The 24,586-nt window shown below is 45.4% G+C and overlaps 1 protein-coding gene across 2 annotated transcripts in view; it reads right to left on the bottom strand.

Annotated features, from left to right (window-relative positions):
- The window catches only part of URB1 (URB1 ribosome biogenesis homolog), a 70,396-nt gene extending 46,509 nt beyond the window's left edge, over positions 1–23,887 (bottom strand). Inside the window, exons 1-10 of one of the 2 annotated variants that reach the window (XM_041735093.1) lie at positions 23,647–23,887; positions 21,418–21,557; positions 20,025–20,176; positions 18,728–18,860; positions 13,041–13,137; positions 10,621–10,706; positions 8,875–9,000; positions 6,422–6,546; positions 2,295–2,490; positions 692–829 (exon numbers count right to left, since the gene is read on the bottom strand). In XM_041735093.1, coding sequence (XP_041591027.1) covers positions 692–829; positions 2,295–2,490; positions 6,422–6,546; positions 8,875–9,000; positions 10,621–10,706; positions 13,041–13,137; positions 18,728–18,860; positions 20,025–20,176; positions 21,418–21,557; positions 23,647–23,788 — 1,335 coding nt within the window. In that variant the 5' untranslated portion in view covers positions 23,789–23,887. Of the gene's footprint in view, positions 1–691; positions 830–2,294; positions 2,491–6,421; positions 6,547–8,874; positions 9,001–10,620; positions 10,707–13,040; positions 13,138–18,727; positions 18,861–20,024; positions 20,177–21,417; positions 21,558–23,148; positions 23,312–23,646 lie in introns of those variants that run through there. The other variant, XM_041735094.1, reaches the window with a different exon arrangement.
- Between the last annotated feature and the right edge of the window lie 699 nt (positions 23,888–24,586).

The raw sequence follows: 24,586 nt of genomic DNA, 5'->3' as shown, positions 1-24,586 counted from the left end.
GCCCATGCCACTCAACACGGCAGATCCGAGTCCTGCTGTATCCACGACCCAGCCTCTCCCGGCTAAGCCTCAAGGCCACCTGGGTTTTAGGAGGGCCTGGCAGGGTCCACAGCCATTCACTCAAGGCCTCGGTACTATGCACGTGCCCCTCAAAACACAGCTTTTGGAAGGACTTGGGGACCTTCATAACAATGAAATTTAATTTTTCTGCAAATGTGTCACATTTTTTTCCATGAACATGTCCTCTCAAAACACCTGAAACAGCTGATCCTCAAAGTAAATGTTCTCCACTATTCACTTAAACCACAAAAGACAATATTTGCTAAATTGTAGTCCTACTCCATCCACGAATCCTCAACTGATACTGAGCTGAGGGGCTGAGCACACTGCCCTTCCTAAATCCAACAGACTCCCACCCTCTGGCCAGTGCAGAGAGCAATGCAGTGCAGAGAGCCATGCAGGGGTCTGTGGTCCTGCTCTGTGCTGGAGCAGTAACATCAGCAGCTGCATCCCCTGGCAGGAATGCTCCTTGGGCTCCAGGGTCCCTTGCCCAGGTAAGTGGACTCACGGAAAGCCTGAGGCTCATTGACAAAACACCATCCAATAAATCCAAGCAGGCATTCTCAGAACGATCCCCAAAAAGGCCAATGTGGTGAACTGAGAAAGCTCTAGAAGAAAGGCAACCACTTACATTTAATGCTTGGGTGAACATGATCTTATTGCACACCAGAGGTGCGGTGGTCACCATCACCATTGCCAGGAGCCGAGGCAAGGGGATGAACTCTCTGGTCTGAAAAGCCCGGGAAATGTCTGGCTGGGCCTCATAGATCTACGAAAAAGAGAAAAGAGCATGAGCTGGTTACGTTTCAAGCCTGAGCCTCACTGTAGGCACCCCACAGTGAAGCCATTCCAACGAAATGATTATAAGTGATAAAGGTCCAAGGCCTGCCACGGAACAGGGTCCAGGAGATTAACCTCTGAATCTACTTGTTAGAGAAAAGTCAGATCACGAGACTGTTACCAGGGCAGTGACCTGCAAAGCAGAGCTCAGCTTGCAGCCTGGGGAGCCCCCTTAAAACTTCTGATGGCAAATAAGTCACTGCTAGAATTAACAAACGTATTACTCTCAAGTTACTGCACTTGACGGGCACCTGACGAATCATGTCATCTTTTGAATACTTCATGACTACACTTTGGGGTAGGGATATTTTATATTAAAATAAAAAAACATTCATGGATGACAAAATTGGACCTCAATGAGGTTAAGTAATTTCCCCAGGGGCACAGAGCTAGAAATCAGTGAAGCAAGGACTTGCACCCAGGCCTGCAAAGGTCATGCATTTGCCCCCTACCCTTCCCTGGGCAGAGCAGCTCCCAAGGGGGGTGATGGCCACAGGACTACCTTCCCCCAAATGAGGAGGCAAGATGCCTCCTTCTTGTCCCAAGATACACATGGGTACTGCATACACACACACCCAGGAAAAATGAAAGAATATTTGAATAAAAGCTTGTTTTACAGATAATCCCATGCTCAGATCGAGGCACAAGAAAACAATCCTAGATATTTCACCTTAGGCAGGCCACAGATCAGAGAGAGCATAACTGAGCCAGGCAGTACGGCCAAAGAATGTACAATTGGTACCTCCATTGTGGTGGATGAAGGAAGGCTGTTGCCTGTGATCAGAAGATGTTAACAGTGGTGCCTGAGTGGCTTAGTCAGTTAAACAGCCGACTCTTGGTTTTGGCTTATGGGATCAAGTCCCACGCCTGGCTCCATGCTCAGCAGGTAGTCGGCTTGAGATTTTTCTCTCTCCCTCCACCCCTCCCCCTGCTCATCTGCATGCTCTTTCTCTCAAATAAATAGATCTTAAAAAAAAAAAAGATATTAATGCATAGTCACTTAGATTATTTCATAGCTTACTTCAAGCTGTTCTAAGTACTTAAAACAGTAGTCTTTAGACGATCCTACATTTCAGACATTTCACTAATTCCAGCCTAAATGTGCTAAAATTCATTAAGATCTCACTCTAAGCAAAATCTGGATGAAGGCGATGAATTTGGCTTAACAGACTTGAAAGGCATCCACCTCAAAATTCAGCTCAATGAAAAGCTGAATGTCTTCAGAGGACCAGATGCCAGCCTGACACATTCTAAAGTATCCCCGAAGAATGCCTGAAAGGTTCTCCATCCTGACGTTCACGGGCACGTCACTGTCTCTCTCCCTAGGCACCATGTTCCTGCTCCTGACATTCTGCCCACCACCTGACACACTCCGGAATGTCCAGGTTTGTTACCTTGTTCAGTAGTTTGATGTTATTTGACCAAGTGGACTTCACTCTTGGGAGAAAGGAAAATGTGACTTCCTTGAAGTATTTGTTCAGTAAGTCTGGGCACACTTTGAGGATGTTCACCACAAGCTCACCCACCAGCTCGTCGTCAGTGGCGGTTTTCAAACCCAACAGGAAGTGCAAGAGGGTCAGGTTCCCACCTCTGCCAGAGATAGGAGAGAAGGGTCTGCAGCATTTTCACAACACACCGTGAACACAGTTACAACACAAGGGGCTGGCAAACTGCACCTCTGAATCTCCCTCATGACACAAAGTGGGGTGTTCCCATGGCCTGTGGGGTTCCAGCTCTCCAACAAAGGGCTTCAATTTCCCCCTGTATTTCCGAGTGGCTGAAAGTCTCCACTTTGTCCTGTTCTCCCATTTCTCTTTGCCTCCCTTGAGTTCCATTTGATTTTTACGCAGAGGAAGAAACCCAGTCTCTGTCTCCACCCCATCCACCTGCCAGTCTGCCCAGAAGTCAAGGCTACTATAAAGAAAGGACCAAACCCACAGGGAGGAAGGAATCTACTCCCAGAATTTCACTGTGAGATTTTCCTGACCTCTTTTCTCTAAATGCACATGAAAAAGCACATGTGTAAAGAAATATGCATGTTGAGCATTAAGTATAAAAGAGAGGATATGTTTTTCCTTTGAAAAGATTTTTACACGAAGTGCTTGCCTTGTGGTCCATAGTGCCACAAATTTCTGAAATGCGACAAAATGACACAGGCTCCACGGGTTTTCCACCTCCTCTGTTTCTAACTTATTTCTAATTCCTGTGCCTTCACTTAGCAGCCACAAGCAGCTCATCTAGGGGGAAAAAAAATCTACTGTATGAAAATATTCAAAACTTGTCCCAATGTGGGCAGTTTTCAAAAGTGTAAGATCAGGGCAGCCCCGGTGGCGCAGTTTAGCGCCGCCTGCAGCCCACGGCGTGATCCTGGAGACCCTGGATCGAGTCCCACATCGGGCTCTCTGCATGGAGCCTGCTTCTCCCTCTGCCTATGTCTCTGCCTCTCATTCTCTCTCTGTGTTTCTATGAATAAATAAATAAAATCTTTTAAAAAAAAGTGTAAGATCATAAAAATAATAATCAAGAAAACCTGTGGACATTAAAACTTGCAGAAAGTAAGCAACTAGCCCAGGATCTACACAGGCAAACCCACAGGACTCTATGTTTACCCCCAGATCCTTCTAAGGAAGGATGATTCTTCATTTCTGCCTGTCCCTGGGAAGTTATAATTCCAGAAAATCTCAGAATTTACCACTAGCATGCCACGTTGATAGCTTCTAGGATCCTCACGGTTCCATATCCCCTTATAAAACTGACTAAAACTAAGATGCAATATGCAGTTTTACATATAATTTTTCAAAAACTGCATTAGAGGGTAATTTGATCAGAAACCTATGCTCTATAAGCCTAAAAAGCTTACATTCTTTTTTTTTTTTTAATTTTTATTTATTTATGATAGTCACACAGAGAGAGAGAGAGAGAGAGAGAGGCAGAGACACAGGCAGAGGGAGAAGCAGGCTCCATGCACCGGGAGCCCAACGTGGGATTCGATCCCGGGTCTCCAGGATCGCGCCCTGGGCCAAAGGCAGGCGCCAAACCGCTGCGCCACCCAGGGATCCCAAAAGCTTACATTCTTAATATGAAAATTTCACGAGCAAAAGTTAGTGCTATCAAACGAACACAATGCTGAATCTACAAAGTATGCTAGAAATTCGACACATCCACATGATTTCAAGCAGTATTGTAATAAAATAGATGACATTTATATTTACAGTGTGCAACATGTGCCAGCCACTGCTCCAGGCAGTTTCCACACGCTACTTTTCTCTAAGGTGGATACTAATTTTGATTCCATTTTACAGATGTGGCAACAGAGGCAGAGAGAAGCAAGTATTTGTCGAGGTCTCACAGCTGACTCTAAATTCTGTTCTCTTAACTTTCACACCAGGGGTTGACAAACTACAGCCCACCATCTGTCTTTGTAAATAAAGCTTTAATTGGAACAGTCACACCCATTATGTCCATGGCTGCTCCACTACGACAATGGTAGAGTTGAGTGGTCACAATACAGACTGTATGGCACACCAAGCCTAAAATATTACCTCTCCCTTAGAGAAGTTTACCAACCCCGGCCTACGCTATAGTGCCTCGCTTTCAAACATTCATGATGTGCCAGGCACTGTCCTAGACCCCGGGGATCCCAAAAAGACCAGCCTACGTTCTCATCAATTCTTGTCTATCAGGTAACAAACAAGTAAATAAACAAATGTGCATGGTGGTACTAAGTCATGGTCAAAAGCAAGAGCCAGGCAGAAGGGCAGTGACAGAAGATGGGCTATTTCAGAAAAGGGTTGCCAGGGAAGGCCTCTCAGATGTAGTGACACGAGCCCTGAATGGAGCCGCAAGAGCCTTATAACTACTGCCAGACAACACATTTAATTTTCTCAAAGTTTTACATCAATATCCCCACAAACAAAATTCCCTTCCTCTCCTAAGTGCAAACATCTGCATTTGCCCTGGCTTCAAAAAACTGATATAAGCCACAGCTTATTTGAACAAAACCATACCTACAAGTTGATTCAAATATGTTCATCAAATGATGATCTATTTTATGGGTCTTACAGAGGAAAACACGTGTTTTAGGCATGATGTTATATACTACAAATCTTACATATTACACGTTATTATATATAGCATACGTTAATGTTAATATATGCTATATAATATGTATATTAGATTATAAAAATCTGCTGTTATCTTTAGCAGGCAAGTGAGCTGATTTTTTTGCTGATGAGGGAAAAGCTACACTATCATGAAATAAAGTTAAAAGAAAAAGAAATGAGGTGGGGCAAGTTAATTCACAATAACCTCAGAATCAAAACAAGTCACAAGCAGGAGAAAAATTTCCACCGTGTTACCTCATTCTGAAGGAATCGGTCATCTGCCTGGGTACGTGAAACTAAATCAGACCACCTGTATCTTTATAAAAATAAAATGCCACAGAGGGAGGGAGGGAGGGAGGGAGGGACATAGATACATACATACATACATAAATAAATAAATTCATGATGACCAGAAAATATTCCTAATATTTTTATAATCGAGAGGGGAAAAAAAGCAGGTTAATAAATCCAACAGTATGCTATTTTGGTTATTAAAAACTAGTAACATGGATATGTATTACAGCTAGACTAAAACAGACGGATAATTCTGGGGCACCTGGGTAGCTCAGACAGTTAAGTGCCTGCCTTCAGCTCAGGTCATGATTTCAGGCCGGAGATCAAGCCCCGCATGTTGAGAGTCTGCGTCTCCCTCTCCCTCTGCCCCTCCCCACCCACTTTCCACACATGCTTACCCTCTCTCTCAAATAAATGAAACCTTTTTAAAAAGATTTTTATTAATTAAGTTTAAAATAAATACACAAGCTTAAATTATATAAATAAATAAATGAAAGAACATAATCTAAACTATCAGCTCTGGGCTTTGCTTCCTCACTGATGAAATGGCACCATAACCGTGCAACATAAAATGAAATACAAAAAAACCAAACCGTGAAAACCTAGCTCATTAGCGGCTGTCTTTGAGGAGAGGAAGGACTATTGTGCCTGGTACGAGGATGGGCATGGAACCAGACTCCCTGGGTTTCAATCTGAACTCTGCCACTTACGGGCTGAATGACCCAACCTCTGAATGGCTCACCTCCCTTATCGGTTAAACTGGGATCACAGTGGCTCCCACCTCAGGAGAGCATCGAGGCCCGCAAAGGGGCTCACACTCTCTGGGGAGGCAGAGGTAAAACTTACCCTCAGACCCAGCCAATGCCACATCCGGAGTGAAACCCACGGCACCTCACTGGGTGAGACATCGACTGGGCTACCCCAAGCCCTTTGCCCTGAGGGCCTGTAATGAGCAGCCACTCTCTGGGTCACCAAATGTTCATCGCTGAGATGAGTTAGGTAATGTCTAGAATCCTAGTTGTAACCCAGCACGATCCCATCATTCCATGGGTCTTCCCAGCAAGTCACGTACGTGAGGAGTACTGAGGAGTGCACACTCGGGGTTCCCAGGGGTGCTATCTTACCTGCCGAGGGTGCCGAGCGATGCGTCGTAAAAATTAATCCCATGCTTGAGTGAACAGCACAGATCCATCAGGAAGGTGTGGACAAGCTCCCTCACCATGGTTTTCCCTGCATCCTCAGCAGAAGCCTACAAGGTTTTTAAAAAATTCAATGAAAATCTCAAGTTTATAAGCCTCGGTAAGAGCTGTGGAGTAAAACTGGATAATACCAGGCATCTGATGACCTCTTAGAAAACATCTTGAATGCTTCGTATCATTCAAAAAAAACAAAGAACAGAAACACCAATCAAGATTTAAAAAACCCACAGCTTATGCATGTAATTGAAAAAGAAATTAATAAGTTAAATAAAAAACAACAACAAACAAGCTCATGGACACAGAGAAAGACTGGTGATTGCCAGAGGTGGGAGTGGCAGGTTGGTGAAGGAAATGGATGAACTGTTTTTGTTTTAGTTCAAATAAACTGAGTTAAAAAAGAAAATATTTCTTTTTGAAGTTGAATGGAGTTGCTAGAACAAGAAACTACAGATAACTCAACATTTTTATGTTATTTTGTATTATTTCCAAGTACTTGACAATAAGGGTTCTCATTTAACTTTTACAGCAGCCCCATGTGTCTGGCAGAGCAAACCAATGGTACAGCTGAAGTCCCCACTGGGCTAGCGAGTGGCGAGCAGGCCAGTATCAGAGCCCCCATGATTAAAAAGTTTCTCTTTATGAGGCACCTGGGTGGCTCAGCAGTTGAGCATCTATCTGCCTTTGGCTCAGGGTGTGGTCCCGGGGTCCTGGGATCGAGTCCCGCATCGGGCTCCCTGCATGGAACCTGCTTCTCCCTCTGCCTATGTCTCTGCCTCTCATGAATACATAACATCCTAAAAAAAAAAAAAAAAAAAAAAAAAGCCTCTCTTTACAGCATATACTTCAGTTACAGAATCATTTCTTTAAGCTTCTCTTTGCTTTTGTGCTGATACTGTGATAGAAGAAATACAGCTGACCTTTGAACAACACGGGTTTGAACTGCACAGTTCTGCTTATGCGGATTGCTTTCCATACAGTGCAGTACTATAAATGTATTTTCTCCTATGACTTAATTACTAACATTTACTTTCCTCCAGCTTACTCCACTGTAACAGCACGGTATATAATACACATAACATACAAAACATGTGCTCATCGACTGTTTATGTTATGGGTAAGTCTGCCAATCAATAGTAGGTTATTAGTAGTTAGGTTAAGTTTTTCAGGAAGTCAAAAACTGTATACAGATTTTTGACTGCATGGGGGTCAGTGCCCCTAGCCCCTGCCTAGTTCAGGGGTAAAGTGAATTTGGTCTGCAACCCCAGTTCCTGGAGGAGGGCTTCTAAAACCGCTGTACATTCCTGAGTGATGGGGTGAGACTAATGTCCATATGGAGTTCTAAAATCCCCTAGACTGTCCTGAGTGATAGGAGCATTTTTTATTCTAATGAGGCCAAACTCTTAATGGGCTCCTGGATAGCTTCTGGCTGGACACCAGAACATAACCAGTGATGAGAGCATTACCTAACTCTGAATTTGAACATCCTCACCTATAAGGTAGAACCATTAAAAAAAGAAAAAAAAATACTCTTAAGAGGGACAAGTTTAAACCTGTATTTTTAAACAAGCTTAAGAATGACTTAATTTCTCTTGCTCTTTTGAATAAAATTCCACGTTTGGGAGTGTTTTTATTAAGCCCCCAAGGCTTCCTGGTAATAAAGCATACAAAACATGTTGAAAACAAGAGGACAGAGGCAAGTCACCAAGATAAAAGGAGGTAAAACACAGGGCTCTTGAGAGGTAAATTACTATAAAGTTCACAGGAAGTCTGAGCCTTCACTACTCTGGCCAACTCCACGTTCAGAAACACCCTGAGGAAAATCAAAATTAGGAGAATTAAAAGGTACTCCGGGCTTGGGTCAACTCAAGAGCAACTGGTCTAACTCAACACTTGAGTGACTATTACAAAATAAATCACACATGTCAGGAGTTGAGGAAATTGGGGTTTTCCTAAGGCACTTGGGATCCTGAAGTGAAAGCAATAGGCCTTGAAATTCTAAAGGCTCATATGGAAAGAACAGAAAGATGGAAAAGAAGAGGTCAATGAGAAAAGGAAGAGAGCCTGGATCAACACCATGTGTCTACAGGGCAAGCCCTGTAGGGAAACCAGCATGTCACTCAGCTAAAGGAGTAAGAGTTTTCTCTTTAATGGGAGGGGAAAAAAAAAGTCTAATACCAGAATACAGCAGAGATTAAAAAAAAAAAAAATTTGAAAGACCATATTACATCTAGGTAGAGAATTAATATAATCATAAGCCGAGACCCAGATCAAATGGGGGATCTTTTTTTTTTTTTTTAAAGGCAGGTGGATTCCTCAGCCTCCAGCAGTGAGGACCACACGCTAACAGTAAGGTCAATTCAGAGCCAACAGGACTGTACCTCAACATTTTCCAGGTTTACATCAACAATCCCATTCCAGCTGTAGAGAGCTGCTATGTGGTTCAGTAACTGCCCGGTAAAGAAACGCACCTTCTGGGTTTTGGTGATATTTTTATTGTGAACTACCTAAAAACAATAGAACAAATTAATTTCAAGGAATTTGATTTTTAGAAGTGTTTCTTATACTTCGTCATTACAAAAACCATGTAGGCCTATGGCAAAATGCTTGACTGAAAAAAGGAAAAACATGAAGAGAAAAACAACAAAAGTCAACAACCTCCGAACCATCCTAGGATATGCACAGTTAGCATCATGGTACATTCCCTTTTAGCTCTCTGCTCCACAACACATAATATATACGTACATACCATTTGTTTATTTACCTCTTTGATATTATACTTAGAGTTTTCTGCCTACTTATATAGCATGAGCTTTTTCCACATTATTAAAAACTCCTTTAGGGATCCCTGGGTGGCTCAGCGGTTTAGAGCCTGCCTTCCACCTAAGGTGTGATCCTGGAGTCCCGGGATCAAGTCCCACATTGGGCTCCCTGCATGGGGTCTGCTTCTCTCTCTCTCTGTGTCTCTCATGGATAAATAAATAAAATTAAAAAAATAAAAATAAAAACTCCTTTAGAACCTCATTTTGGAGGGCTCGATATCACTCTAGCCTGAGTAACCATAATTTATTTCACCTTTCCCATGGTGTGTACAATTAGGCTGTTTCCACTCTGGCTGTCATCAGCATCCCTGTACAGAGTCTGTATCCCTGATTATAGAGCTAGAAATGGGGCACTGGTTCTCAGCTCCCCATAAACCCACTCCCAGAACCTCTAGGGATGTGGCCCAGATGTATGTGTTTCAAATTTGCTTCCTGGGTGAATCTGAGAACCTCCCAACACCCCCAAGGCTAGGAACATCTTTAAGACCTTTGACACATACTGCCAGACCCGCTCTAACACTTCCTCCACAAAAGTACCTGATTCAAAGCATCTCTGCTAGCACTGAATATCATTGTTTTAAAAGATGAATGCTAATTTGATAGGTGAAAAAAAACCTGTTATCTCCTGACTTATATTACTTTTAGTCAGGGTTTCTTAACCCCAGCACAATTGACATTTTGGGCCAAATAATGGTTGTAACGGACTGTCTTGTGCAATGCAGGATGCTGAGCACCATCCCTGGCCTCTGCCCACTTGTACTTGTACCAGTTGTACTTCTCCAGTCATGACAACCAAAAATGTTTCCAGGTGCTTTCAAATGTCCCACAGTGGGGAGGAGGGGCACAAAATCACTCCCAGCTGAGAACCACAGTTTGAAATATTATGCTAACTAGCTATTTTTATAGGGACTACCAATTCATGGTTTTCACTTTTTCTACTGGGAGGATCATAGTTTTTCTAACTGATCATTTAAGTTGCTTCTGTATTAAAGACAGCGATTCCTTCAGCCAGTTCTAAAATTTCTACCAGATGCTTGTAAAAGGCGGAATATGTAAGGTAATTCAAAATAATGTTTTGCTAGGTGTGTAATAAATGAAAAACAGCTGTAATTTACAGCTTTCAATTAATCCAATGGCTTCCCGTGAAATAGTGAGCAACTCCTGGTGTGATAATATGGAAGCCTTAAGAAAGTTTTCCATTTCACCTATAAGTCAACCCTAATGTGTGCCCTACACCATTACAGCTCTAGGGTCCTGTCAAACACTGGAAAAGACAAATGACAGGAACACTGAATAAGCACGTACCTTGGTTTTCAGCGTGGATAACAAAATATTGATGGTAGAAATCCTGTCTTCCTTTATGCCTGAGCTAAAGATGCAAGGAATAAATTCTGAAAGTAAAAGGTTCAAAGCATTAAACTCAGAAATATTTTGAACATGAGAACAGATGAGAGAACATTACTTCTTAAAATGGCACAGCACACAATGCCATTTTTTTTAGGTTTTGTCTTTCTTAAAAATGCACGTTTACAGTAGGAATAACTACTTCACAGGAAATCAGTATCTAAAGGTAAAACAACAGAACCATTAAAGTTCATTAGTTCTGTTATTTCACTTTCCTTTTCTCACATTAATTTAAATAAAATTATAAATAAATAAATAAATAAATAAATAAATAAATAAATAAATAAAATTAATTCTGAAAAAAATTAATTCTGTATTGACCGTTTGTACGGTATGATTACGATTTTGCTAAATGTCTCTCTTTGCCTAGAATTGCTCAGAGTTACATTTTAAATGATGGTCATCAGGGGGACCCCTGGGTGGCTCAGCAGTTTGGCACCTGCCTTCGGCCCAAGGCATAATCCTGGAGACCCAGGATTGAGTCCCACGTCAGGCTCCCTGCATGGAGCCTGCTTCTCCCTCTGCCTGTGTCTCTGCCTCTCTCTCTCTCTCTCTCTCTGCTTCTCCCTCTGCCTGTGTCTCTGCCTCTCTCTCTGCGTCTCTCATGAATAAATAAAATCTTTAAAAAACTAAATAAATAAATGATGGTCATCATTTTATTGACTGGTGGTAGAATTCAGAATGATTGCTTTCTTTTCAAACTTCTGGATCCCCAAGGAATCAGCCACCACAGCTTGATGCCATACCATTGCTAATGTACTGGTGATACGGGGCAGAAACTTCAGAGCAATTATAATTTCACCTGCTCCAGAGGTGCTCCACGGACACACATTCTACAAAAGCAAATTCATTCCCCAAAAAAGAAAAATTAGAAAATACCACTGTTACTAAATAACAGTGTTAACCTCTAGATTACTAGCTGTGAGCCTTCTGATATTCTGATCCATATTCTGTTCTATTTATCTTTTAGTAAAATGGGGTACTTGACAGCTTTACACAGAGTTTATACCTAATTGCATACTGTTTAAAAGGCTGATGTCAGGAAGCATATGTCAACATCATTTTTAATAGCTGCATTCCATCTTACGATTAGCCCTCAGTTTGCACAATCAATGCCTTGCTGGTGGACAGTTAGGAGTTCAATTTTCAGCTAATATGAAAAAATATCCCCTAAGAAAACCTCTACTCACATCCTTAATTCTTCCCTTAGGATAAATGACTAGACATGGAAAGGCCGGATCAAACGTGTTTAAAGTTCTGATGCATATTGGCCTAAATGCCTTGCAAAACACCAATTGAAGTGCAGCCCTGTCTGTTAGCAGTGTAGGTGAATAACCCCAAATCACAGTCCTTTAATGAAAGTCAGACAGCTGAGATGAGCCAGGGGAATTCTGCAGAACTCCTAGCCCTGGCAGCAGCAGCAGTTCCCACAGGAGCTGGCCCCAAGCAGGAAAGGCACACAATGAAGGTATCTCCACGGTGCTTCCTCCCTAGTGCAAGGTGGCTATGCGCACGGACCAGGGCTGATATACAGGGTGACCAGCACCTACACCTTGTTGTTAAATGGTGCCTGGCAATCATCTGGAGAGAGCTTAGGTCTTCCACCCTGGGGGAGGTGAGAGACAGGCTGGAGACCCAACCACATGGGACCACAGGCACCGTGTCATTCCTCCAACAACTCCCAGAGCTCCAGCAAGGGCGTGGAACCTCACCCCACCTGCAGACAGGGCTGGATTCTAGGGGGGGGATCATACAGAGCAATTGCCATGTGCTAAGTGTGGTCTGGCACTACTATTCCCTGTCTTACTGAATCTCTTGATAATATGCAAGTGTCCTCAACTAACTCAACTAAGTCCAGCCTGGCTCTAGGGTGACAGCCACCAGAAGGTGGTCCAGTTGGAATTCCTTGAAGCTCTATAAGTGATATTCTGGTTAACATTTGGTAAAGCTATCGAAGTAACTAAACTTTATTTTTTCCTTAAGTACAAAGGAAAACCAGGTAGCCAGGGTACATATCTACCCATGTTCTGAAACCATAAAGCCCCCTTTGTTCATACGAGTCTCTGAAGTTTGCATCCATTCTTTGTTGGGACATCACTCAGCATTCCAGGGAACATAGCAAGAATACCTCTGTTCATGCTGACTAGCCACCTCCCAACCGCACTGACCTGACTGGAAGCTTCACCACATACGCATCCTTCATTCTAGCGTGCAGCAGCAGCTGTAAAAGCTGCAGACCTTTTTTATCCTGGGAAAACTGCTTTGCAGGAGACTGCAATCAGCTGCAATCAGGCTTTGCTATGAGACAGAGGCACACCTACCTTTCAACTCCAGCACTTGCATGATCGTGCTGTCATCGCCGGCAATCAGAAAGGAAAGGGCAAACTGAATGTAGGCCAGCCGGACATCATGCACACCCTAGGGGGAAGGAGACCATGTGTCATGTGTGTATCCATACCCCTTGCCCAGCGCCAAAGCAAGAACGCAGCAACGGAAGTCTCTGGTCTTATGCTGTCAGGAGGCTCAAAGTCTAAAACCAGCAGTCATCTCTCTGTGGGAACACAGGGTTTTTTCTTTGCTCTTTTCCCTCCATCTTCTGCTCTATTTTTCTTTCCTTCAAGCTGTTTCTACATACAAAAGTATGGAGGTCCTGGGTGGCTCAGTCAGGTAAGTATCTGACTTGGTTTTGGCTCAGGTCATGATCTCAGGGTCAGACATCAGATCGAATCCTGTGCTGGGCTCCACATTAGGTGTGGAGCCTGCTAAAGAGTCTCTCTCAGGATGGGCTCCACATTGGGTGTGGAGCCTGCTAAAGAGTCTCTCTCGGGATGCCTGGGTGGCTCAGCAGTTGGGCACCTGCCTTCAGCTCAGATGGTGATCCTAGGATCCGGGATCAAGTCCCGTATCAGGCTCCCTGCTAGGAGCCTGCTTCTCACTTTGCCTGTGTCTCTGCCCCTCTGTGTCTCTCATGAATAAATAAATTAAAAAAAAAATTCTCTCTCTCCACCCCCCTTCCCGTCCCCCTTCTCTTAAAAAAAAAAAAAAAAGTCAAGAAACAAGCCAAAAATAAAAATTATCAAGATGTCTATCTGCATTACATCTTTTCATCCACTGTGCTTAAAAGCCATAGCATAATGGCTCACTGCTACATAAACATAAAAGTATGGATAAAGTATAGTTGTGTCCCCTTCCCCCATCATACTTAAACATTTGTGGTTCATGGACCACTGCAGCATAGAGCAGAAGATTCTCAGCCCATCTAGATACCATCTATTTCACTTCCCAGTGAAATCATATACACTTTTTTGAAAATCCAGAGCCAATGGAAAGACCGGTTCTACTTCAGCTGACACCAATGAGGTGATGTCTGGGTTATACAGGTACTATAAATTAGGTACTATAAATGCACTCTGGACATCAAAGCACAGATGCTGTCACATTACAAACCAGTGTGGCCTTTCCAGGAGAGTGGACATCCTCAAGGAGGGCCCACAGGCCATGGCCAGTCGTCAACACTTCAGGGGAAGTGATGGGGACCATCTGATCAACTATCCCTCCCAGTAATTTTAAGACACACATCGTGTCTTCTCGTCTGTTTCAAACCCTGGTGGCTGATCATGTGCATCGCTCATTGGCTGTACTAGCACTAGCTCATACACTGGGATCCTCCGGTGCTTCAACTGTACTCTCCCCCTACTTCAGTTATTCCAAAGATATCTTAATTCGCTGCAAAGAAGCTAATACCATGGAGAATTATTGCCCTTGAATGCCTGGAAAAATTAAGAAGTCTGTCTTCCAGATAGTTCCATTACTATTAGAAATGGCAGGGTGGTGGTAATGATGGTGGAATGGTGAAGAGGAGGACATCATTGTCATTTATTGAGCACTTACTATACACCAGACACTAAGTCAAAGGCTGCATATGTGTGATTTCATTTACTCCTTATGACAACTTGAGGTGGAGATGCCTTCTATACCCATTTTACAGATGAGGAAATGGAAATTTAAAAAACTCATTCCAGGTCCCATAGCTACTAAGCAAATATGTCCTAGAATTAGACATTGTTCAAACATACCGCTTCCTGCTCAACTTCATGTCTGACTACAGAGAAGTGCTTTCTTCTCAGAACTTCCAGAGCATTTTCATTTTGCTTTTCCTCAAGATGAAAGGACCACACTTGGAACCATGTAGGTCTCTATGTGAGTATTTCATTACTTCTGTCTCGTCTTGCCGGGTGTATGTTTCTCAGGGAGAGAAGAAAGGCCATCTGACTCATACTCTGCAACATCTGAATGGGGATCTTACACGTTGACTGTATTCCTGGGTCTACACCTCCACCCATGCCCCACAGCATTCCAGCAAGACCTTATCAGACCTTACTCCAACTCCACTATGAGCTTAAAACCATCCTCCTTATTCCAGGGACTACTCTAGAGACCTCCTCACAATGTGGAGTTTGGATACCATGTGAAAATGAGCTGCATTTCCTCAGAGTACAGCAACGTTTTGGTGCCTTCAAAACTCACCAATTCAATGTTGTTCAAACACCAATTGTATTCAAGATTCCATGATTTCAGGCCGAGAGAGGACATGGCAATGACTAAGATATTGTCCCTGTCCTCAGGAAGCTTAACGTAAACACTGCTCCCAAGCTACCTAGATGCCTAGTCGTTGAAAGAAACCTGTCAACTAATCCAAGCACAGTTAACTTGTTAGCCTTATCTGTGTATGCCTCGTGTTTCAAAAGAATGCTGGTATGATGCTGAAACTTGCCTGGTAAGATTAAATTAGGTTCTGTGCTCTGCTAGCTAGTTGGGAAGGTTCTACACGTTCTGGGGTTTTGGTTGTTAGGGTTTTTGTTTTGTTTTGTTTTGTTTTTTGTCCACTAAGTCCTGGAAGCAAGAGTCCTAGAACGTAGATCTCAGTTATCTACTATTCTAGATCTTTCCATCCTACTTGTACACAGCAACTGGGACAAGATCCCCTCCAGGGTACCAGCCCGCCCCCACCGCCTGCCCCAGCAACGAGTTTTGAGCTGACACGGAATGTCTTCACCTCCTGGTATCCATCTTGTATATTCCAGCCAACCCCAAATTTCAGGTTCCTGACATTGTGGACAAGCCAAGATGCCCAAGAGAAAGCATCTGCACCCCACTCCAAGCAGTCACGGCCATGCCTTCTGCTCAACCTCGACTAGACAGCCCCTCACCATCCCCTGGGCCTCCACCTCCATCCCCAGCAAGCCCCATCAAAGGCAAGAGGGTCACATGCTTACTCCTCATTCCTACTCTGTGACTTCACAATGCTATTCATCCTAGGAAGAAAACATCCTGAACTCCTTATGGCTTGTTCTGCAAAACACTGTCTAAAATAGACCAAAACACATTTGGTAAAACTGCTTTTTGGCAAACGACATGAACAGTGCTTTCTTTGGCTGGATGAAAAAGAACCATAATCCTCTCTCCTCATGAGGCTTTAATAATTCCCCTCAAAATGTTAAAATGCACTTATTTAAAAAAAAAAAAGATCTAGATAACCATCAGCTTCTTCAATAACTAAATGACATGAGAAAAAAAAAAAAAAGTCGGGGAGAGGGGATCCCTGGGTGCAATCCTGGAGTCCCGGGATCGAGTCCCACGTTGGGCTCCCGGCGTGGAGCCTGCTTCTCCCTCCTCCTGTGTCTCTGCCTCTCTCTCTCTCTCCTTCTCTATCATGATTAAATAAATAAATATTTAAAAAAAAAAAAAAAGATTGGAGAGGAGTAGGGATCGAAAACTCAACATTAAGAAATTTAAGAAACATACCCACCAAACACAATACGTAGCCCTGGTCTGGATCCTGATTTGAAACATAAAGTGTAAGGACATTTCAGAAATGGTGGGGAAAAACTGAGACCAAACTGGGCATTTGGTGATATTAAAAGTTATTTACGGTAACACGTACAAGAATAGTACTGTGGTTTTGTGTTTTGTTTTTTAAAGATTTTATTTATTTATTTAGCAGAGAAAGCACAAGGAGAGGGAGTGGAACAGGGAGAAGCAGATACCATGCTGAGCAGGGAGCCTAATGCAGGGCTCGATCCCAGGACCCCAGGACCCCAGGACCATGACCTGAACCCAAGGCAGATGCTTAACCAACTGAGCCCCCCCCCCCCCCCCGATCGCCTCTGGTTTTGTTTCAAAAGGTTGCTTTCTATTAGAGATACACACTGAAATATGCATGAGGGAATATGGTTCACATGTGGGATCAGCTATACCTGATTGCCCCAAAACAAACCAAAAACACGGCAGAGGTAACCGTCTGCAGCTGAAGGATGGGTACATGGGGGGTTCTCTGTGCTGCTCTCTATTTTTTAACGTCCTCATTCAATATCCATGAGACTCATTCCTATGTGGAACATAAAAATTTAATGTCTAAAAACCATTTCCCATGAAAAAATAGTTAAGGTACACCATAAACTAAAAAAACACTTCCATCTTGAGAATAATTCCCATTTTACAGATCAAGGACATGTAAAAACACTTGTCAAGAGGACCCTGAGGTGAGGCAGCACATGCACAGCCTATAGCTGGCATCCATTCAGGCAGAGGAGCCCTACTTCTAGGGCTTTCTCTCGTGTCTTGGTGGGTGGTCGGGGTACTGATGTATTTTACTTACAGGGCTGAACTGGTTGAGATCAGAGAGACAGGGTGGAAGAGGGAAGGGAACTTGCATCATTACTGACAGGCCGACTGCCAAGCTAAGACCAAAGAACCGTGACATTTGCCCTAGTGTGCAAACAGCACGCAAATTCTTTTTATTAGAAATGCATTTAAATGTCAGTAACCATTATTCAATGAATGGAATCTGTTGACACATTCAGGGTATGTAAATAACTCACAGTAATAAAAAAGAATATCCATGAGACACCAAGACCTGGAATCTTCTCCTCAGAGCACACCTTATTTGTCATGCCAGGACCACCCTTAACACTGAGCTGACCTCACAGAGCCAGAAAAGTTATCGGAAGTTACTATGATTAACCTTCAGCCTATTACCTGGCAGTGTGGAAACTCTTACTAATTTCCCCGAAGAGTGAGATGACAGGGTGCAGAAGTAAATCAGGCTAACGTGGCTCTCTGCTTTGGCAGACACGTGGGTAACTGTCGGTCTGCTGTCTGTGCAGGGGACAGGGGTGTGGAGTGGGGAGCCCCAGCTGTCCTCGGGGCCAGCTGGGAGCACTGAGACAACTACGGCTGGCGCGTAACAACTTTCCCGCTTCTGAGTCCTCCCACTTGTGTTTCCTCCTCAAGACTCTAAACCCAAAGGAACCTTCTAGAGTCACCAGGGAACTTTTTTTATAAAAGCTCTCCTGAAAACCAGTCACACTTCCATTCCCTTTGGCATAGTCCGACAGCTACTTGTTGTAAGACTCACTGACGGATAGGGACACCTGGATGGCTCAGCGGTTGAGTGTCTGCCTTCGGCTCGGGCCCTGATCCCGGGGTCTGGGATCAAGTCCCGCAATGGGTTCCTTGTGGGGAGCCTGCTTCTCCCTCTACTTATGTCTCTGCCTCTCTGTGTGTGTCTTTCATGAATAAATAAATAAAATCTTATATATAAAACAAAAAGATTCACTGACAGGAAACACAAGGAACATTAAAAAGCCATATGTGTCCTCCATGATGATGTCACTGGTTTAAACCTCCAAGGGTTTTCTCCAAAGTGGACAGAATAGAAACGGGACTGGGATGCCCCAAGGTCCATGCTGCAAGGCACACGGAGATCATTTCCTTTGCTCTGTGAAGATGCTCACAAACTGTGTCATCCTCACAGGCCTGAGCCCCCAGAGAAGCTGTCCTCAGATGTCCCTGTTGTTCAGGCTCTGCCACATGTTTCTCTACACACAAGCCTTCCTCTCCTCCCATGTGAGGACCAAGGCCAGAGAAAGGACGACAAACAAATCAAGACGGCCCTCCAAAGGGAAAGGGAATACACAGGAGGGACAAGACGCTCAGAGCTCCTCACCTTTGAATCCCTCTTGGTGGCCAGGGTGTACAAGTTCTTTTTATTCAAATCAAAATGACTGCAGACATCCCTGGCGGCCTCAGGGCCCTGGGTCACCATGGCAGCCAACAGGTTCAGGCAGGCTCGAGCCATCCTGCACAGGGACAAGAAAATCAGGCATGTCGGGAACAGCAGAAGCACCGAGCCAGCTGTGCTCCTGGTTGTAGGGTCTGCTCTCCCCAAACCAGAAAGAGGAAGCAAAGAGACACCAGACAGGCTCTAGAAAAGAACATACAACTTGACAAAATCTTCAAACAAAGCTTAACTACTGAGTCTGAAGAGGATCCAAGGATATAAAATGTGAGATACAAAGAAGATGGCAATTTCTCTCTCTGGGAAATCATTCTGTAACTGGGAGACCCACAGCTCCCCTGCCACTGCAGGGCACAGGGGGAGACTTGTTCAGAGCAGGCTCTCAGCAGCCTTCCCGTCCCACGGCCACCCGGGATCTGTGGTTTACTGCACACCCGCCACACTCCAGGCATCGTCCTAGATGGTGGAAGACCAAATCTTATAAAAGCACTCAAGGACTCCACCTGCATGCACCTTGCATTCTAGCAGAGGGAAACAGACAGTCAAGAGTATTAAATCAAACATCTAACTGTGCAAACAGACCTACAAACAGATACTTCTGTCCACAAGCAAACGGACACAAAGTGACAGCAGATGGGCAGTGGTGAAACAAGGCCTCCCTGAGATGCCACTTCTGCACTACAACATCCTGAACTGAAGAGGCAGGGAGTGTGTGACCAGCATGAAGAGCCACTGGGGCAGAAGGATGGGCAATGGCAAGAATGACTACAAGGGGGATCCCTGGGTGGTGCAGCGGTTTGGCGCCTGCTTTGGTCCAGGGCGCAATCCTGGAGACCCGGGATCGAGTCCCACGTCGGGCTCCCGGTGCGTGGAGCCTGCTTCTCCCTCTGCCTGTGTCTCTGCCTCTCTCTCTCTGTGTGTGTGTGTGTGTGTGTGACTATCATAAATAAATAAAATAAAATTTAAAAAAATTAAAAAAAAAAGAATGCCTACAAGGTTCCCACAACAACAAGAAGAATAGCAGGGCAGGAGTGAGATGGACACACAGAGGAGTCAGCGACAGTGAGGGGCTGGTCAGCAGGAAATGAAGGGGCAGAGCCACAGCCGTGATGGCCTCAGAGCCTGCTCAGCTCCACTCTATGAGTGGAAGGAAGGTCAAGTGCACTCAGGGAGAGATGAATGTAGACCACGTCATGAGTAGTCTTGCCACATATGGGCAACTTACCTGTAGCCCGAGGCATACAGGGACTCACAGATGAGCTTCATGTGGTTATTTATTAGCTTTTTCATGATGTTGGTCCCTACAACATGAAAATGGGAAAGATCGCTCGCAGTCCGCAATAGTATGGCCTCTAAAACTTGAAATATTAACAGCATCTGCAAAGAAACGAAATGCCTATGCATCAGCTCATTTGGGTTTTTCTTTTCCCCCCTCCATACATATGCTTCTCATTTTAGCCAGTTACTTTAAAACCTCCAACCAGGACGCCTGATGGCTCCATGGTTGAGCATCTTGCCTTTGACTCAAGGCGTGATCCCAGAGTCCTGGGATCAAGTCCCTTATCAGGCTCCTTGCATGGATCCTGCTTCTCCCTCTGCCCGTGTCTCTCATGAATGAAAAAGAAATCTTTAAAAAACAAAACTTCCAACAGATCCTGGGCCAAAGGCAGGAAGGTGACAGCCTAGCAGGTAGCTCTGCAGATCCCAGGCTCTAGAATTAGTCTCACTTTCATAGTCCAGCCAAAGAGAGAACTGCTTGCTTACAGTTCCACAAAATGAGATGAAGAGAGAAATCTTGACCAGGCCTCACTGCTTTGCGGATATTTGGGTCTTATAGCAATAACCCTGAGCTTTCAACAGGTTCATAAATATTCCAAATTTTGAATCTGTTTGCAACCAGAAAACCAGGGAACTCAGTATCTGTCTGCAACCATGACATGTGGTTTTTACCTACTTCCTTTCTGTTAAAACAAACCATGTTAAGGCAGTACCTGGCAAGCTCAGTCAGTAGATCATGTGACTCTTGATCTTGGGATTGTAAGTTTGTGCCTCACGCTGGGTGCAGAGATTACTTAAAAACAAACCATATCATAACCAAGTATATTTAGATTAAGAATCTATGACCCTTCCTTCTGGTATCATTCACTAATATGAGGTTAGCACTTTCCACTAAAATGCTTTGATAAAAAAAAAATAAAAAAAAATAAAAAATAAAAAAAAATAAAATAAAATAAAATGCTTTGATAAGTCATGATGCAAAACTGAATGTATTCCTACAGCAAAAAAAAATAAAAATAAAAATAAAAAGTATCTTCTACAGAAAGCTGGTAGTGTCCTAGAAATTTTTTTTTTAAGATTTTATTTATTTATTCATGAGAAACAGAGAGAAAAGAGGGAGGCTGAAGGAGAAGCCAGGTTCCTGTGGAGCAAGGAACCCAATGTGGGACTCGATTCTAGGACCCTGGAATCACCTGAGCCGGAGGCAGACACTTAACCAGCTAAGCGACTCAGGAATCCCGTCTTGGAAATTTCTATCATATTTTCGCTCCATCAAGCTTAACACAATAGTGGCATGAACTTTTTCTCCTCTTCAGCAAGCCAGGTAAGGAATAACGTACTTCACTTTCAGGTCGCTTCTCCCCATTCAGGAGCTGGAAGATCTCTGCACACTCAACAGAAATTTTTATGTACCCTTCCACAACATCATACACGTCTTCTCGAGGTAACTTCTTGGCAGCAGAGACAAACGCTTCTAAGGCTGAAATATAGTAATGTTCAAAGGTTAACAGGGGCCACCTCTTAGCAACAATCACAAGCCACCACTGTGACAAGAGGCAGATTTCTGGCATCCAGGGGACCGGAACCACCACTTACTGAGAACAAGAACACAACAGCAATGTAGACACAGGGATATCGAGGATTCTGACACGGCCTTTTCTCTATCTCCAGGGAGGGTATGGGCAACAGCATGCAAAGGACCTGCTTTAAAGCCCAACCCATCTTGGTGCGTTGATCTACCTGATGCTGCCATCGATCTACCCTTGGGCACCCTCTGGGTCCTGACCAATCTAACCCTGAAGCCCTACCCCTGCCCCACAAACGGGGTAAAATCAGACAATGGATAAAGAGAAGGTGGTATATCTGTATCTGTGAATAGGTCTGTATACAATGGAATATTATTTGGCCTGAAAAGAAAGGGAAATCCTGCCTTTAACAACATCCTTTGAGGGCAATGAGCAAGGTAAGTCAGAGAAAGACAAATACTGTTATGTTCTACTTATGTGAGGAAACTAAAGAGCCACACTCATAGAGAAAGAGAGCAGAATGGTGTTTGCCATGGGATAGGGGGTGGGGGAAATGGGGAGATGTTGGTCAAAGTGTATAAACTTCCAGCTATAAGATGAGGAAGTTCTGGGTGCCTGGCTGGCTCAGTAGGAAGGGTATGTGACTTTTCATCTGGGGATCGTGAATTTGGGGCCCACGTTGGGAGTAGAGTTTCCTTAAAAAATAGTAAGATGAGTAAGTTCTGGGGATCAAATGAAAAGCCACTTATGCTGGGGAGACTTCTCTGATCTTCCAGATTAGGTCTGAGGCCTGGGGACATCAGGTACCTCTCCTTTGGAGGACTGGTACGTAGAACTCTCCGTATGTGATTTTATTGATTGTTATCTGCCTTCCCCACTTCACTATTTGTATGTTTCTTAATGAGCAGCGCCCATGTCGGTTTTACTTGCCATTTTTTCCCTAGCAAATAACAGCCACTAGTAAATAATGAACAAGTGAATGAATGAATGAATGCATTCATGTATAATTGTATAATGTATAATTCTATGCTAAAGCACCTATCATCTTTATAACACTGGCTGGCAGCTGCAGGGATCAAATGTTTACAAACAAAATTTAGGGACACCTGGGTGGCTCAGTGGTTGAGCATCTGCCTTCAGCCCAGGGCGTGATCCTGGAGACCTGGGATAGAGTCCCACATCGGGCTCCCTGCATGGAGCCTGCTTCTCCCTCTGCCTCTCTCTCTCTTTCTGTGTCTCTCATGAATAAATAAAATCTTAAAAAAAAAAAAAAAGATTGTTTAAAAAAAAAACAACTTACAGAAAAAAAAGATTAATTGGGAGATATTCTGGCCGTCAACTTTATAATCCCTTTAGCCCAGGGACACTGTTTTGAGACAGCACCAGTGTCTCCGCATAGCAGTGGATTCAATTGCGGTTTTTTTTTTCCCCCATCACCTACATACTTCCTCATGGATTACAAGCAGCTGTGAAGAAGGGTGATCGATCACGCTTTTCAGAAAGTGAAATTACAGAATCTGCTCCATCTTAGTCACTAGTCCAAACCTGGCCAAACCCGGTCCTTGTGGGGCTTCAGGAGGTGGCTTAGGACATGTCATCGGATCAGCCTGAGTGTTTGGAGGCTCAAAGCTCCTGAAAACAGCGCTGACAGCCACAGAGAAGCAGCAAACCTTCTCACTGAGCAGCCCCCGAGCGGGCTCACAGCTGGGACTCGGCAAGTAGGTAAGTGTCGTCTGCTGCGTGAAGCGGTCGAGCCCGTATCTGCCTCCCTGACCTTTGCAACCAAGAGGCTTTGGAGCGTGCGGAGGGATGCCGCCCGGCCAAGGGAGGCGTGCAGTCGCGTGGGACGGTCACCACCCAGCAAGGGGGCCCTCCGCCGTCGAGCAGCCGGGCCTCAGTTTCCCGTCCGCACACCGGAAGGCCCGGCTCGGTGGCTCAGACGGGGAACGGCTGCACGGAGGAGAGCCGGGCCCGGCGCAGGGCCGCGGCCGGACCCCACCCCGCTGGCACGTGCTCTCCGTCCCCGGCGGGCCCCGCACTCACCCGGCTCCGCGCCCTGCGGCTCCCGCAGCTGAGCCTTGAAGCGCACGCCCGTGAGCTCTTCGGAGCGGGCCCGCTTGGCTGCGCCCGCGCGGGGAGCCGCGCCGTCCTGGCCGCCCGGGGCCTTCCTCTTGGGGACTCCCATGATCGAGAGCGCGGGGGCGCGCGGGGACCCTCCGACCCGGGGTCGCCACAAAAGGATGCCCGGAAAGCGGCGGAGCACTCCGGCTCGCCCCGGTGCCACACGTGCGCCGGAAGGGGCGGGGCCGGCGGAAGGGGCGGGGCCGGCGGAAGGGGCGGGGCCTCCGGGAAAAGGCCGACGTCAGGGGCCGAAGCAGACGTAAGGGGCGTGGCCTAGAGGCGGGGCGGGGCTTCTTAGGGGGCGTGGCATTTGAGGGGCGGGGCCTGAGGGAGGGCGGGAGACCGGGGAGGTGGTCCAGGGAAGAAGGCGAGGCTGCATCCGTGCGCACCCCCGAGTTTTTCCCAGTCTCCCGCGTCCTCGCTGGCTCGCCCGCTTCTTAGGAGGAGCGGACACCTCCCGGCAATCCCCACCCGGCCGCGGTGAGGAGGAGCCCACGGGGCCCCGCCTCCCGCCCCCGGCGGCCCTCCGGAGGCTTCCCGGCAGGTGCATTCCCCGAGGGCGCGAGTTTCGGGGTGTGGCGGCTGCACACTCACAGTTCTTGACCTGAGGGCTCCCTGACGCTGCCGATAACAGAACTTGCTGGACAAGCACTGGGATTCGATGCTTTCTTGGCTTTTTTGTGGCCCTGCAGGTTGGCGGGGCTGGGGGGCAGCCCCCGGCTAAATGCCAGGTGGCCTTGGGCGGGAGGTCTTACCCCACCCCACCCCCGCGCACCTGGGCCGAGGGTCGTGCGGGCGCCCCTAACGCTGGCTCCAGTTTCTGTCACAGCCCACACCAGACGGCGTGTCGCCCCGCACTGGC

Source organism: Vulpes lagopus, chromosome 20 (genome assembly GCF_018345385.1).
Source record: "Vulpes lagopus strain Blue_001 chromosome 20, ASM1834538v1, whole genome shotgun sequence".
Taxonomy (NCBI): domain Eukaryota; kingdom Metazoa; phylum Chordata; class Mammalia; order Carnivora; family Canidae; genus Vulpes; species Vulpes lagopus.
The sequence above is the reverse complement of the archived record's forward strand: the minus strand, read 5'-3'. Positions and strand labels throughout refer to the sequence as shown.